We start from the raw sequence: 17,145 nt of genomic DNA on the forward strand, positions 1-17,145 counted from the left end.
GGGGCGCTAGAGGAAGGCCATGTGGTCACCATGGATGAACCATGGATGAACCATGGACGGGGCGCTAGAGGAAGGCCATGTGGTCGCCAAAAGCAGTAGAATTCATGCGCCAGGGAGCATGAGCACATTCCATGGCAATCCAGCCAGTACTGTATATTTCGAGACATCTTGTGGGTGGGCCAATCGACCATGAACTCGACTGAAATGGCCAGATGACCCTCTATGAACCATGCACAGAGCCAGAGGTACCAATTCAAAACATATACTGTACTCAAAAAGCGTGTCTACCCCCATTCAACATGCAGACCATTCAGTTGCAATCGTTCCACTGCAGATGTAGCAGGGAGCCTTTCTGTCTACAGAAATGGAGGAAAACTGCGTCATTCATCCACCCGTATCTCCCATGAAAAGTATAGTTTTGCGCTGCAGTTTGAAATGTCAACTGTGTATGACAACATATTAGAGGAGAAGATAAAATAAATTTCTCAGGATGAAGGAGAGAGGACGAGATTAAGGAAGGCGGCAGTAAAGGGTTGAGGCATATTACAGTCACTTAAGGCTCATTCATAGTCTGGATTTTCGGTGGTGCAGGGTGACCACCGCTCCGGTGGTGAGGTGACCACCGGAGCTGAAATAACGTTGAGCGGTGGTGAGTAAAAACAGATAGAAGGGCTGGGGCGGTGGCGGTGGTTTTGCTCACTGCGGCTCGTGACATCATGTTGTAGTTCGGTGGTCACCTCACCACCGAAAATCCAGACTATGAATAACGCTTTATTGTCCCTGCCATATGTAAGGGAAAGGAGTAACATTGTGAGAATGTGATGCTTGCCAGATATGTGTGTCAACTTGTTATTTGCGGTGGGGGTGGAGGGCTCAAGTCCATTTCGGTCAAGGGCAGTTTGATGTTCAGGTCAAAGGTCAGATTTCTGTGTTCAGTTTTTCTCCGTGTCATCAATAATGGGGATGTTGTAACTCTGGAAGAGGGGCTGCATGAATAGGCCAACAGTCCCGACCACACACACCGTCACAAAGATCCATAGGAACAGACGATCGATCACCATGGCCACGTATTTCCAGTCCTCAATGATCTAGTGACAAAGAGAACATATGTTATATGTAAAACCCATTAATATACCGGAATTAACTTTCATTCTCTATACTGACTATAATGCCATTAACATGAAAAAAACATAATTCTTATATAGCGGCACTTTACAGAGATTGTGCATTACATTCACCCATTCACATACACAATCACACACCGATGCTGGAGGAAACCATGCATGGCACCAACCTGCACATCGGGAGAATTAGGGGTTCAGAGTCTTGCTCAAGGACACTTCGACACTAACTCTGGGGGAGCCCGGGTTCGAACTGGGAGCCCTCTATCCCTGAGCCACTGCCGCCCCTCAATGCGCTTATTCTATGCCTGGGTCCTGGGATTATGGTATCTCAAACTATGTATGTGAAACACTGCTGTGGCAGACTAATAGACTAAGACAACTGTTGTAATGCTGTCTTGAAATATGATAATGGAAGCATGGCGTGTATGGTTTGTGATGAATTCGCTGCGAGAGCGGTCACTGTGAATCTCTGTGGGCTGTGTTTTGGGCTTCGTTGATGGCATAGCTGCTTTTAGACATGCACAAGAGCGTGATTAATGGGGTGCCTGGACAAATGCACAAATCAAAGTTGCTCTTACAAAGCTGAGTACAGCTCTGTACAATCACTCTGTATACTAATCATTATCAAACAACACATATTTAAATGTATAATTTCTCCAACCGTACAAAAGCATACTTTGTAATCTTATGTATTCTGCCTTGCCCAGGAGAACATGCATTATCAAGTTGTTCTTGAATGCTTATTTGACATGATTATAGATTGCATTGTAACTTGTAGGATACACTGGATATGCTGCTTTTTGAATAAATTAAACGCAAACATCAAAATGAGAACTAGAGCCCCAGTTAATAATAGTAAGAACCAACAATTTTGCATGGACGCACGCACACACGCACGCACGCACACACACACACACACACACACACACACACACACACACACACACACACACACACACACACTTGTCCAATACTCACCCCTTCATCATCATCCTCGCTCTTCATCTTCTCAGCAATGTACCGCACTCCGTCCACCGCCTCCTCCATGTCGATGTTGCACTTGAGTGTCATCCTCTTCCTGAACTCTGTGTTCTCAGACATGTCATTGATCTTCCAACTGTAGCGTTTGGTTGACTCCTCGTTCACATAGAAGGACGAGGAGGAGTCCACCACTCCTGCCAGGCCGCCGGAACCCCCGGCAACCCCAGATGACACCGACCCGTCCCGGAGTTTCAGGTCCGAGTATGAACGCTGCTGGTGCTTTTTCCGGAACCTCTCGCGGATGTTGGATCTGCCGGGCCGGCGCATGAACAGGAAGGAGGGAAGCCGATACAGGAAGATGCGTTTGACCCAGGGCGGCATGGTATGCGTGCTGGGGGAGCGATGGTGCACGTTGAGCACGCACACGCTGGTGACGATTGAAAAGGTGACCAGCACCATGGTAAACATAAGGTACTTCCCGATCAGAGGCACTGCTAAGGACGTAGGTGGCACGATCTTAGAGATCAGGAGTAGAAACACAGTGAGGGCCAGCAGCACTGAGATACACAGCGTCATCTTCTCCCCGCAGTCCGACGGGAGGTAGAACACCAGGATGGCCAGGGAGGTGATCAAGACGCAGGGAATAATCAAGTTGATGGTGTAGAACAGTGGCTTCCTCTTGATGATGAAGTCGTAGGTGATGTCCAGGTAGGTGATGTCATTGGGGTCTTCGTTCTTGCGCCCAGGCAGCTCGACAATGTCCCACTCGCCGCTGGGCTTGAAGTCGTCGCGGCTGGCGAAGTCGCTGAGCAGGATGAGGTCGATCTCGGTGTGATCGTAGGTCCAGGAGCGGAACTTGAGGGTGCAGTTCTGCTGGTCGAATGGGAAGTCGCGCACCTCGATCTTGCAGGCTGACTTGTAGATGGCGGGCGGCAGCCAGTTCACCTCGCCGTTGTGGGAGATCACGGCGTTGGAGTAGAAGGAGACCTCATATGTTCCATCAGCGCTGAGTGGGGTGGAGGAAGGAGAAGGCAGGAGAAAAGAGGACACAGGATGATTGTAATAAATGTACCATAGAGAGAAGTAATAGAAATGAGCACTCAATGCAATACAATGCATAATGAAGATTTCGAAAATAACATTCTCAAAACATATCACATCTCTCACTGACACAAAAAACCTTCAAAGGAAGCTTGCCCTACCAGTTAAGTGCATTAAGCTTGCTTGATCAAGAGAATCTCTGTTTCCATGCCAATTCTTACGGTGAAAGGCGAACCGTTTAATTTGGACAATCAATGTAACACCATTATTCTGTGTCTGCTGAGGTGAAATTTAAAACAAACATGAATACATCAGAGGTTGGCGACAATTAACATGGACCTCAACAAGATTTTGTAAGTGACAACCATCCATCCAGGACACCAAAGATGGCATCAACTGCCCATCCCCACCTCAAATCTGCTGAGATTTAGTTTTCTTTCTCGCCCTGCAGGCTGCAGGTGTTGCATTATACATCAATGGCCTATCAATTATAGAGCAGGTCAAGAAGCCAGCCATCACACTTGCTCTCTAATGCTTCATAACTTCTGTGAATATGCAGACTGGTTAAATATGTAGAGGGACCACCTGTCTATCGTGACCTCCTGTCCCAGTCCGGACCTACAGACCTGGGCTGAGTCGGTCCCAAACATAACCTTTAGATACAGTACATGCATTGGATGTTCAGACCTGTACAAATAAGGCTGTCATGAAAATGGCCATTGCTTGCAGTACATTGCTAAAATTATCGTACCTTTTCTTTCCTACTGAATGCTCACATATTATGCCCACATTGCCCAGAATAGGGATGTTAGGTTCTGGTCTGAACGCTGGGGCCGTGTCCGCTGAATTTCCCATGATGCAGTGTGTTTATTGTGTTTTATGTTGCTATTTGAATATGGGAATGCATTGAGTGGATTATGTTGTGGGACTTTATGTGTAGCGTTGTGTTCATTTGGGGATTTAGCAGTATGTTGATGAGAGTGATATGTCTATGTGCTCTGAACACCCCCTCTATCGAGAAGAGAGAAGTTACAGGACCACTGGGGCTCATGGAAGGGAATAATGGAAAATGTATGACCAAAAGGGCCTAACACATCCAAGTAAAAGGCTTTTAATACAACAGGCTTGAAACATTAAACGCCTGTCAGCTTGCGCGTTCGTCTGGGTGCAATGAAAGAGAGAATGAAAGGTGCATTCCTCAGTCACAGGTGTGTCCCAGTGAGGATATGCAGTCTTCTTTGAGGGTGTGCTACTGCTAACCCATCCAGCATCCTGCTTTTGAAATTACGTAATTAACAAACGTAACGCACTCACGCATAAACACACACACACACACACACACACACACACACACACACACACGCACACACAGTCACATATACAGCAGCGGTCCCCAAACCTTTATGGCCGTGCACCCCCTGTTACCTCCTGACCTAACTGACGCACCCCCCAACTCTAAGTCTCGTTGTATTGTAAAATGATTTTTTTTTAAATATGATTATGGCAAATCACAGAATGTCACTGCACTGAGACATGCAGCTGCATACTCCCATGCTCTATACATCTCTTTACATACTTGTTGTAGAGGACGATGTCTGGCAGCCAGATATGTTGTGACGGGAGGCGGACTTTCTGTATTCCTTCATATTCGTCAGGATCCCACATTAATCTGTAGTCATTCCACACCTGAAGGACAATAAATAGTAAGTGTAGTAATAAGCAAAATACACACATGATCGCACATACAAGAATGTGTGTGCAGTTGCACATACAGTACACAATGCATGGTTTTGCACACAATGGGGCAAAGTTTAATACACATACTTTACACAACATTTACTGTATGCATGCATGCCTATAAACAGTCACTCATCCAAAACACACGCAAGTGCACACATGCACGCATGCACTCACGCACACACAAACACGCACACACAAACACACACACACACACACACACACACACACACACACACACACACAGCTGCATCTGGCGTGCGTGCGTGCGGGGAGACGTTCAGGGGACACAGAGACATGGTAGAACATGGAGAACGTCTCACCTGAGTGAGCCAGCAGTTAGTGGTCATGATCTGCTCTCTTTCATTCTGGAAAAGAGACAGGATACATTCATGGTTATCATCAGCTTATCAGTAATATTGCTGCTACATGTAACATACTGTAGGTCAGTGATTCTTCATTCGGATGGCCTGTCCAAAATAAAACGTCGGACGGACAAATGCCCTGCATTCATGTTCTAAATGCCAGGCGTCAAATGCCAGAGTTGGAACCGAACGGTTTGGATATCCCTTCCGTCGTGCTGTGGGAAATTTGACTAGATAAAAATGAGCACCAGTCGAGACCAAAGTGTAGTTTCTCATCCTTCTCAATTATGACTCCTGAGAAATAGACACTGTTTAGTCTCACAGTGAGAACAAATTGAGTTGATTGGTGAGTTCTCAAAATTGTCTTATCATTTCTCTTTTAAAAGGTCTCAGCTCAGTCTCTCAGTGATCACTGTTTGAGTTCTCAAAATTGTCTTACCGGATTCTCTTTTTTAGAGTCTCAGCAGGAGAGCAATGCAAGCTCTCAGAAGTGTCTCAATATGATATCAACAATTTTGACGCACTACCTCAGTTATGTCTCAGTGAGAGATATACCTGGGTCACATTGGTCAGTCTCACAGTGATCCCTATGTGAGTTCTCCAAATTATCTTAAAGGCGTCTCGCTTATATAATCTCAGTACAAGCTCTCGAATGAGTGTCAAATGATACCATGATGTATCAGTTTATCGCAGACCAATCTAATGCCTATTTAGGAATGTTAAAAGCAATTAATTCAAGCTGTATTAGCTATACTTTATTTCAACCGTAGGTCGCAGATTACTATGAAAACCTGCAAAAGCTGTCAGTCCGTCCGTCAGTCAAACCGTCACGCCACCGTAAACGGTGCATTTATATAGCGCCTTTATCCAAGGCGATTTACATAGATTGTGCATTACATTCACCCAATCACACACTAATTGCGGCTGAAGCCATGCAAGGCACCAACCAGCACATCGGGAGCATTTTGGGGTTCAGTGTCTTGCCCAAGGACAATTCGATATGTAGACAGGAGGAGCCGGGATTCAAACCGCCGACCCATGAACCATTGGATGACCTGCTCTACCTCCTGAGCCACAGTCACCCCACCATATATGGTTGTCAGTCTGTTACGCCTGGTGACACGCTCCATATATGGTCATCTCCATATATGAAGATCACAACACTGACCTCATGAAACCCTGGATATCCATACATGGAGAAGACTGGTTCATCACCTAGATCTACATATATGGAGCCTGCCAGCAACTCTACATCTGACCTTAGATCATATATGGAGCTGACCTGTTCTGACATTCCATACTGTATGTTGATCCTACGTACCTCACCCGTCCTTCCTTTTCGATGTCTCCCTTTTGACTGATACCTGTCCATTCAAACTCTAGACAGGCCCAAAGTTATTAGTGCAGCCGCACCCGTCAGCTGGCGCCTGGCGAAAACTAGAGTTCTCAACTGGCCTGAAAATTAAGACCCAGCCCTACCTGGGCCCTCATCAAATCCTGTACACTCAAGACACTGCCTCCGCTGCCACCCATAGATCTCCATATGGAGCTGACCTGTTCTGACATTCCATATGTTGATCTGACCTCATCAAACCCTGTACACTCAATACACTGCCCCCGCTGCCACCCTTAAATCTCCATATATGGTGCTGACCTGTTCTGGCCAGTAGCTACAGAATTCATTCCATAAAGCGCCAGCGCTCACCCAGAAGTCCGCCACCACCCAGGCAGATGAGTGCACACGACCTCAGGGTGTCTTACTTGTTAAGAAGATAATATAGAACTTAGTGAAACTTTAGCCAATAAACACTAAATGCTTTCACGGTCTGCAGCAAAATCCAGTGCTAATTTGGGAGAGAACCTGTGTGTGTGTGTGTGTGTGTGTGTGTGCGTGTGTGTGTGTGTGTGTGTGTGTGTGTGTGTGTGTGAGAGAGAGAGACACACACACACACACACACACACACACACACACACACACACACACACACACACACACACATGCATGTAAGTATGCTTAGACGTATGCGTGTGGGTACTGATATTTGGAAGCCATTACATATTGAAATGTTTCCAAACACTTTTGTGTCAAAACATACTCTCTCCCCATGCCTTCGGCCTGGTGGAGACAATTAAACCCAAACACTGTATACTGTATTTTTACAGGTCATTTTTCTGTTATAGGCCTATCATCTGTATAATATTTTTCTTACCATAGTTCCATATTACAATACCTCCAAAGTATAGGTCAAACTCGCAACTGTAAACAATAAACAATGATATTATTGAAATCTTTATAAATATACTACCTTACTGTGAAAATAAATGTCCCTTTGACATTGCTATGAAAATTCCTGTCAACATATTTAGGTCTAGCTATAATACATTAAGTTGTAGTAAGCTAACACATATTGTGTGTGCGCGTGCGTGTGCGTGGTGGTGGTTGGTTTGGGAGGGGGGGGGGCTGCGTGGACAATGCGCATCTGACGTAGGGAGTAGTGACGTCACTTATCAGGAAGTGTTTGCAAAAGCAGCAGCAGTCAGACTGTCAGAGCAGTGAGAGGAGTGGTCCGAGTGGAGGACAACCAAAAGGATTATACTTTCAGTGTGCCATTACATTAAAAGGTTTGTGTTCATTTTTATATCTATGCCACCAGACCACCACGTTGTTGTTGTCTACACACTACACAGGCTGGGAGCTTAATTATCACAGTAACCTAAGGCTACCAAGCAAGCAACCAGTTAGCCCCGCAAGCAGAACCCGAATGTAGTAAAGTGTCTGACACTTTTATGACTTTACTGCATTGGGTCCTGCTTCAAGTGGGGCTGTCGCCAGTTACGCACAAACAAATACAATGTAACACGCCATGAGACGGACTTCTGCGCGCTTTGACCATGGTTATTCATGTATTGACTTACGAATGTGCGAACTATAAGTACCTTACATACCATACCGACACATCTCCTGTGTCGCGGAAGCCGTTAAGTATTTTTAATCCATGATTGATTAAAAATGTCGCTTCTTCCTACCTTGTTTATTGACACCTCATTGTACCGCCTATCTGGCTAGCTAGTGGTGCTACAGCTATGACGGAGCAGATCAAAGGCAGGGACATAGCCCGCAAAGCCAACCGCACATCGGGAGGCGGTACAATAAACGGTAAATAAACAAGAAGAAATCAAAGCGACATTTTTAATCAAACATGGATTAAAAATACTTAACGGCTTCCGCGACACAGGAGATTTTATCAGAGGTATGTAAGGTACTTATAGTTCGCACATCCGTAAACAAACACAATAAAAAGCGTCCTAATTCCGCGCCGATGGACTAAACGATGAGTGTGTGTATATCCGCGTCCCAACAATCGCATTGAAAAATCTTAGCTTGACCAGGAACCCTACGGGTCAGCCCGGTTCGGTTCGGATTGGGCTGACCCAGGGGGTTCCGAGAGGGGCTAGCAACCAGTCTGCAGTGCTAACGTTAGCAACATGCTAACGTTTTGCTAACGCCAGTCAATGAGACATTGTGGTCTCAGCTAGCCCTGAAACATGACTGCCATGATGATTGATGAATACGAGAGTCATGAACCATGGCTAGGTCTCAGCAAGCTTTTTAATGTAAACTTGCTGTTCTGTTGAAGTAGTAGTTTGCTTGGCATGTGTATTTCTGTTATGAAATATATGGAGAGGATGTTTCTGGATCTAAATGCTACATATATAAGCTACTAAATGACAACCAAAGTATACTGTGTCCTTCCAAGTGCAACACTAACATTTCCCCAGCTTTAGCATTAGTTGTTTATTCCGGTAGTCAACATAGCAAACGTAGTGCTAAATTAACAATGAACAAATGCATTCAGTGGTTTGTAGCAACCATGAGCTCACTGTGTTGGCTATTTGTTGTTAAAATAGTTGAATAAATTATCTTAGCAGTGATGTTCAAGGCATGCAAAAATGTTTTTTTATTAGCCCATTTAGACCTGAGAACAGATTCTACAAATGTCTTTGAAAAAATGTCTTCTGAAAAAAAAAATCTATATCAGTGGTGCTCAAACTATTTCATATCAAGGACCCCCAGAATGATATGTATTTGGCCACCGACCCCCATTTGAAAATATGATGTTCCAGGGACCCCCAGAAGCAAATATTTGAGTTAAAAACTTCCACTGTGAAAGAATATATATTCAAAGATTTGCCCACATTTCCACAATATTTCAAAAATAGCAGATCTACAAGCTCATATCATGCTATGAGCTGAGTGCCGCACGCTATGAGCTAGTAGGTCTGCTATTTTTTTTTAATCGTGAGAATGCGGCACAAATCTTTGAATATATATTATATATTCTTTCAGGAGACTTTTTTTTTTTTTTACGTCAGGCCTAAATGGGTCAATGCCTTTTTTTTTTTTAATATTGTGAGCTTGTAGATCTGTTTGAGCTGTTACTCTGGGCTTGTTTAGCTGTAAAGACAATCAGGCCGATTAATAATAAAAACAACTAGAATCGACTAATGCGTTTGCCTATTAATCTCCCATCATTACTATTTTCATATTCACAGCAGTGGTTCAGGGGTAGAGTGGCCAGTAGAGCAGCCTGATTACTGGGGTGCGACACATGTTTTACTGTACACTGTGTTTACAGTACTATACTGAGACCAAAAAAACCCACTACAGGGATTCCCAAGCATTGGCATGGTGAGTAATTAACATTTTCGAAAGGAATTTATGCTAAAACAGCTTGACATTGACATACCGGTAATATAATTCATCTTCCAGCAGTACTGGACGTCTGTGCTGTTTTATGCCCGGTGTCATCAGACGGTTATGATAAGAGAGACAAACCCTGTTCTAGCCACATCTTCTGGCCACACTCATCTGCTCATTATGTTGGGGTGGGATGGCTCAGGGTAGAGGACAGAGTACAGCAACTTGCAATGGGCCTCGTCTACAAGATACTCGGGGGACCAGTGCCCGCATGTACCTGTTCTACTTCAGGCACAAAAAGGGCTATCAAAGTATCAATAAAGTGCAACTCCTTACCTTCCCTCAAAACTGCCATAAAAGATCACCTGTCTGCAATTGCCCTGAGGACATTTTGTGCTATCTTTTTAACATTCTTGTACAATTTCACTGCTGTACTTTCTGCAAAATGTTAATTAAGTATTAAATTATTCAAAAAGGGCCACGTTGATAATGGGAAACAAGTGTGCAGGAGATCAGCCAAGGGTTCCCACATCTATCCACTCCAGGCATGGTAAGTTACAAAGAATTTTACATATGAATGCATATAACGATATGTTATAACAATTGCATTGTTATAACAATCTTTTATCAGTATGTCAGCTGGCACATTTGATTTTGTTTTCATTTTTTTAAAGATTGCACAAAATGTACAGTCTTGCATGGAGAGGCTGGGCCAAAAACTCTGTTCTGTACCTGGCAAGACGCAAAGGGAAACTAACATCTTCTCTTGATGGATTAACACACGGTAATGTATTATTATTATATTGTCCCTCAGACTATGCAAATAGATATTTTAGCAGGTGTTTTATTTTGTTAATAAATGACATAATCACAGATATGCCATGCCACATTAATACATTCCACATATTGATATAAAATTGTCTTCCTACAGTTTGGGGGAACTTTCCCTGAGCCAGCTACTGCCACTGCTTCTGCCAACAGTGTACAAAGTTGGGCGAAAAGTGTACCAGCACTGTGCTGGTACACTTTTCTCCCAACTTTGTAGCACACTATCGAGGAGTCCAACTTTGTGTTCCACCATAAGCCTGTAAGTTCCTCTGCATATCTAAATGGAAATGTTATTAACCACTTGAACCCAGCAACAATATTCTCAAAGAGATTTGGTGTAGATGGGAAAACCGTGCCAGCTCCAAGTGCAGTGCCAAGCCATGTCCAGTTTAAGTGGTTAAGAATGTGCCTGACTGCCTGTTATAGAATTATTCAGAAAATGTATTTCTGAACATGTACTGTATCAGACTGCAATCAGTGAACACCATTATCTTGCTTATACTCTTTGCTTTTCGACAGTCTTATAGAGCACCGAAGTCTGACGTCACTTTCAGTAGAGGGCGTCAGTCCCCAGGTTCATGTATTTGTTTAGTTCCATTGAAATCGCCATAGGAGGATTTTTAGATTGCTTCATATAAGAACTGTGTTTGAAAAATAAACATGTCACCCCGGCCACTTCACTCATATGGATATGAAGAATCAACTGACTGAGAGAAAACGCTAATGTTACTGCTGCTGAATTAGTTAGATTTTCGCTAGAAGCAGACTGTATCATATATGAGTGACTGACTGTTGCAAACGATACAGAGACACCTCCCTGACAATAACGCCGAGACAGCTTGTTTATTTTTGGACCACAACGCTTATAGTAGACGATATTAAGATCACCCCATGTTATTCTCCATAGAGAAATTACTTCCGCAAACCAGGGGAATCGAAGGGATGAGCGAGTTACGTCAGGACTTCGGTGCTCTATACATTGGTCCATGTATCTTTTTTGTTTGTCTTTCTCAGGTTGGAACAAACCTCAGAGGGGTCCTTGAAATTAGGAGGTTTGATAACGACAGGCATCTTTACAGAGTGGATCCTTACCGGTCAGTTACTGAGAGTCAATGCCCACATCTATGGGTGAAATATTGTAATGCTCAGTGCCTATTGCATTTTGACAACATTCAGAACAGTGAATGTTATAGCTGTCTAGCTCCAAAGAAGGGCTTAATGTGTTTGTCCCATGTATGTCTGGGTAGGAGCTTTGACCCTTGTCTATATATCCCAATAGTAATCTCTGCCATAGAGTTATTTGTCACAGTAAAAGGGATCTCTCCTGATCGTTAATGAGCTGGAGAGATACGGAGACCCCTTAGTCAATGAGGAGCATATATTGAATTATCAATTTCTAATCACTGGAACATTTGTTTGTGTATAACTACACAAACCAAACCTCAAAAGTGGTCTTACCCTTTTGTTTTTATTATTTAAGGTACTGTAAAATGTTATTTGAAATTGTATTTGTTAAGGTGTTTGAGCGGTGGCAAAGGCTTTGTGTCCCTATGTCTGAGTAGGACCATACCAATGGTAATCACTGTTGTAGTGTTTTTACAGTAAAAGGGATCTCTCCTGCTCTTTAATGAGCTGGAGAGATACGGAGACCCATTTTATTGAACTAACACTACAGCAATGATTACTGTTGGTGCATATATATATTTATTCTGGGCCCATCGCCCTATGGCGACCATTCACCCCACCCCCCTCCCCCCTAAAATAAAAAGCCACTGCTCAACTTCACATTGTGTGATATCTTGTTTTAATTCCTGTTTCTAATAATGGAAAATAAATGTTTTAACCCATTGATGCCTGGTGCAACCTATACGCTGTTCTACCTTTGATGCCGGCGCGCTCTCTGTGTCTCATCAGCTATTGCTATACATTTAGCAACATAACAATTTATTTATTTTTTATCCGATTTTGAAGGATTTCAGAAACCTTAGGTCAGGCCCTAGAAGGCATTCCCAGATTCGGCCTCAGGCATCAATGGGTTAAAAGCTGATCCATGTTGAATATTCTTTACAAATTCTAATTACTAAAGATATTAATTTAAATGTAATTCTCAAGTTGACCGTGTGTGTGTGTGTGTGTGTGTGTATGTGTATATGTGGGTATGAGTATATATATATATACACGCTGTATATATAAATAAATGCATGAGATGAGGAAGAGACATTGAACACACTATGATGAGATCTCTTCTAGGGCTCATAGTTCTAACATTTGTCTCATAAATGGCTCATATTTGTCTCATAAATGGCTCACATTCATCTCAAAATATCCATCCATCCAACCATAGATGGATAATTGAGATCAGGGTTATACAACTATGAGATCTCCTCCGTTTCTCCTACTTCTCAAATACTGCTAAAATGATCATCTCAACTCAACCTCGTATGTCTCGAATACTGCTAAAATCATCATCTCAACTCAACCTCGTATGTCTCAAAGATGTCTATATTGTTGATCTCTTTTTCATCTATATCTATTGCTCCTAAGGCCGTTTTAGGAGCAATAGACCAGAAACTAATGATCTCAGAATAATATGAAAATGAGAAGGCTATAGTTTGTCTCAAGAGATGAGATTAAACTATAGATGAGAAACTAGTATTGAGCTATGGGAGAGGTTATGACATTTCTTACGACACGTGTTTATGGTCATTCAGAGGGGATTACAGAGGTGTTTGTATACTTCCGGAGGTTGGCTTGTGTCATGAGACTCTACTGTACTGTAAGTCTACTGGAGCAGCGATTTCTGCGGAAAGCACACAGGCAGACAGACACAGGCAGGAGATATGCAGCCACTCAAAGCAGTGATTCCTACGGCAGTCAGGTTTGTAAACAATTTTTACATTGTGGACAATGGACATTACTGTAATATTCCATGAAGTTGCTCCATGTCATCATTGATTTCGCATACAAATATGTAATATAAAAATATGTGACTTTTATACAGAAGTGCGGTACCCATGGCTGGCATCAGAACGAATGCATGAACAGGTGGTGCACGCACATCCACTTCAAATGCCCAGGTGCAGGACAAAGAAGAGTTCAACATCAAGCAAAATAACATCTGCACACTGCAGGTAAAACAAGCTCTGCTGTTTCAATTGCGCTCTCAACTTCAATCAGTCCGAATTTCATCAGGAATTTCGAAATTCCCCATGAAAACCTTGAGAGTTCAATAAAAACAGATTATTTTAGCAGTGTGCATTCTTATTTTTCTTGATGGCATCAGAATGAAGCCTTATCAGGTGGAGTCAAACTGAACTGCTTTTCAATGGGAGTTGTTTTTTCAAATGAAAACAAATCGCAACAGGACAGGACACTTACAGGACAGTCAGAACATCTATAAGGGTGCAGGAGTGTCCAAAGAAAGTTCTGAGACTGCCCATCCAAAGTTCTGAATTATGTAATGTTGTAGTTGCATAACCTAACCTGTGCAAAGAAAGTTTGGATGTTCGGGCAGAGCATGCAACTCTCTTTAATCAAACCATGTGTTTACCTCCAAATGTCATACAGTAATGCATGTGTGTGTTCTCACCACACTGATCAGCTGAGCCAGGGACACCTGAATCTGGATGGTGACCTGCTGGCTCTTGTTGACGGCAGGTCTGATGAGTTTGTTATAGCGCTCTGGAGACAACAGGTGGTTCACCAGCTTCTCTTCCACCTCTGCGCTCAAGGCAGCTGCATGCGTACACACACACACACACACACACACACACAGAGGGAGAGAGAGAGAAACGTACAGTAAGCATCTAAAAACGAAATACACCCACATAAATAAAAGTGCAGAATTGTAGCTCTGCTATATTATCGCCAAATGTTCTCCTTTTATGCCATGCCCAGCCCCAGAACAGGAATGCTATGCATCATGTGTGGTTATGTTACGTAACATCTTCACTCAGCCACATCGGAGTTCTCCATCACCACAGTTGCATGCAGTTCCAACATTTGGAGTTATCTGTCGCTCTGACCATCTCTGATTGATCACAGTACTATGAATGTATAGAAACATATTCAGTACACATGCACACTCGCACACACTCCTGCATACTGTGACAAACGCACAAAGTTAGTCAGTGTGTAGTGACCCGATGTTTAAATGTTGTGCTGCAAGAACATTTCCCACAGTGAGCATGGTGCTTGTTATCACCTATAATGTGTATATATGAGAGTGTGTGTGTGTGAGAGAGAGAGAGAGAGAGAGAGATATGTGCTGGTCTGGTTTTTTTGTGTGTCGGGGGTTTATGCATGTCTGTGATCTCACGAACAGTTGAAATGTACAGTAATTACGGATTTCATCTACACGCACACATGCCGCCCCCCACACATATCTCCCTACCTCATGTACATGTAAACATACACACACACACACACACACACACTTGCTCATGTCATTTAACATCATGCCATAACAGTATGTACCCTTCTCTGCGTGTACGTGTAGTAGAATAATGAATAACTGAATGCAAAACATATGGTTCATATGGCAATCAAATTAGCAATGACATAAATCATAAACACACATGAACACAAATTAAATCCTGTTTCCTCCCACGGACCAAAGTACTTCTTTCACTTAGGCTATATGTAATCCACCCATAACCTGTCATGTGTGCTATAGGTCCCTAAGAGATAGTTACCTTTACATAAATCTATTTTAGGGTCTTCTATCCATGCTGTAACACATTTTGCTAGTGGTGACTGAAGTTTTGTGGATTTGATTTATACAATGTTTCAGTACAACCTACTGAGCATTACACACATTACCTTTGTTATTGTAGAAATAGTGTCATCACAGAAAGGAAACATGATCAGCTCTTCTCTTGTTTAAAGTAAGGCTATAGGCTGGTTTTCTTTTCTCCTTATATCATGAAATGTACAATATTTTAAAATTGTACATTTCTGAAGACTGGATCAGATTCATCACCTATATGGAGCCGGCCAGCAGCTCTATACATCTGACCTCAAACCCTTAGATCTCCATATATGGAGCTGACCTGTTTTTACATTCCATAATTATGTTGATCCTTCCCCACCTGCCCTTCCTGTTCAGCAATTGCTAATGGGGATAGTAATACAAAATAAAGTTATAAAAGTAAAGTTATTATCTCCGTTACATTCTTGGGCCTTAATTGAGCATAAATTGGCATAAATTGGCCAATAAATATCCCATGCATAGATGACCCAGACATTTGGGGTTGTACATTTTGGCATGAGGGTTGGGTGTTTTCTAGAGTTGGGTTATGATTGCGACCGAAGGTCGCAGTTAACTATAGAATCGTGCATTTCCTGTCAGTGTGTGAAGGTTTGTTGGTTGGGGTGAGAGAGCACATCAGGGATGGAGCACATGACATCATCAGGGATGGAGATCCCTGATGTCATCAATATTGGCCAGCAACTCTACATATCAAACCTCAAACCCTTAGATCTATTTTGAGCTGACCTGTTCTTCAACCTTAAATACAACCTCCAAATTCTTATTAGTGTGAAAGTCCTAGTGGCGTAAGAGGAAAGCATAGGTCTCACAAGCTGAAAGTGGTGGGTTTGAATCTTGCTCAGGGTAAACCTTCATTTTTGGGCTTTTTGGTCGAGTTCCATCTTCGTCCTTTTTTTGTTCCAAGTGTTTCAACAATGTTGCAACTTCCGGGCCACCGATTGGCCGGTGCCCGGATCGTGCAGGCTACCATTGGCTGGTTCCAACTGGGGTTCCAACCCAGGAGCCAATGGGGGCATGGTCCCGCCCCTACCTCTCAGTAATTCCAAAACAGCACGGCGGCGGCCATCTTGTTACAGTGTGCGGTGGATGGAGGTATTCATAATTTTAATAAATCGTACAAGGTGTTTGGAAAATATTTAAAGGCAGCAGGGCTTTCTCCAGGGGCCAATAAGGGAACGATTTTAATTTGGAACATTTCTGTCCATTTTTGGCTTAGTTATGGACATGTAGTATCTGTTAGCATGTTAGCTAGCTGCTGGATGATGATGATGATGATGGGTTCTTCTTATTATGTGTGAATATTTCATATTTTTTTATTAAATCGTACAAGGCGTTTGGAAATTAGTGAAAGGCACCGTGGCGTCAACCAGGTCTCACCAAGGAATCGACTTTAATTTGGAACATTTTTGGTTCATTTTGGCATAGACATGGACATTGCAGCATATGTTAGCATTAGCTGCAATGGGTTCTTCTCATTATTGCGAACGCAGTGATTGCGAACGCATGTCTGTCTGTCTGTCTGTGTGTGTGTCTGTCCCGCTATCCAAATATGGAGTGTGTTGCATCAGCAATCACTCAGCTCCATATATGGCCACAAAA

At 43.0% G+C, this 17,145-nt stretch overlaps 1 protein-coding gene and 1 long non-coding RNA gene across 3 annotated transcripts in view; one reads left to right on the forward strand and one right to left on the reverse strand.

Annotated features, from left to right (window-relative positions):
- The window catches only part of LOC308322833 (neuronal acetylcholine receptor subunit beta-2-like), a 51,178-nt gene continuing 34,033 nt past the window's right edge, over positions 1-17,145 (reverse strand). Inside the window, exons 2-6 of one of the 2 annotated variants that reach the window (XM_080774313.1) lie at positions 14,365-14,510; positions 5,207-5,251; positions 4,723-4,832; positions 2,103-3,111; positions 1-1,088 (exon numbers count right to left, since the gene is read on the reverse strand). In XM_080774313.1, coding sequence (XP_080630439.1) covers positions 933-1,088; positions 2,103-3,111; positions 4,723-4,832; positions 5,207-5,251; positions 14,365-14,510 — 1,466 coding nt within the window. In that variant the 3' untranslated portion in view covers positions 1-932. Of the gene's footprint in view, positions 1,089-2,102; positions 3,112-4,722; positions 4,833-5,206; positions 5,252-14,364; positions 16,269-17,145 lie in introns of those variants that run through there. The other variant, XM_080774312.1, reaches the window with a different exon arrangement.
- LOC308322834 lies at positions 10,419-10,960 on the forward strand. Its single transcript, XR_013964760.1, has 3 exons — positions 10,419-10,497; positions 10,622-10,731; positions 10,879-10,960. It is a non-coding gene; the product is annotated as an uncharacterized lncRNA (long non-coding RNA).

This window comes from Protomyctophum bolini (genome assembly GCF_963924005.1).
Source record: "Protomyctophum bolini genome assembly, chromosome: 10".
In the NCBI taxonomy this organism is placed as follows: Eukaryota; Metazoa; Chordata; class Actinopteri; order Myctophiformes; family Myctophidae; genus Protomyctophum; species Protomyctophum bolini.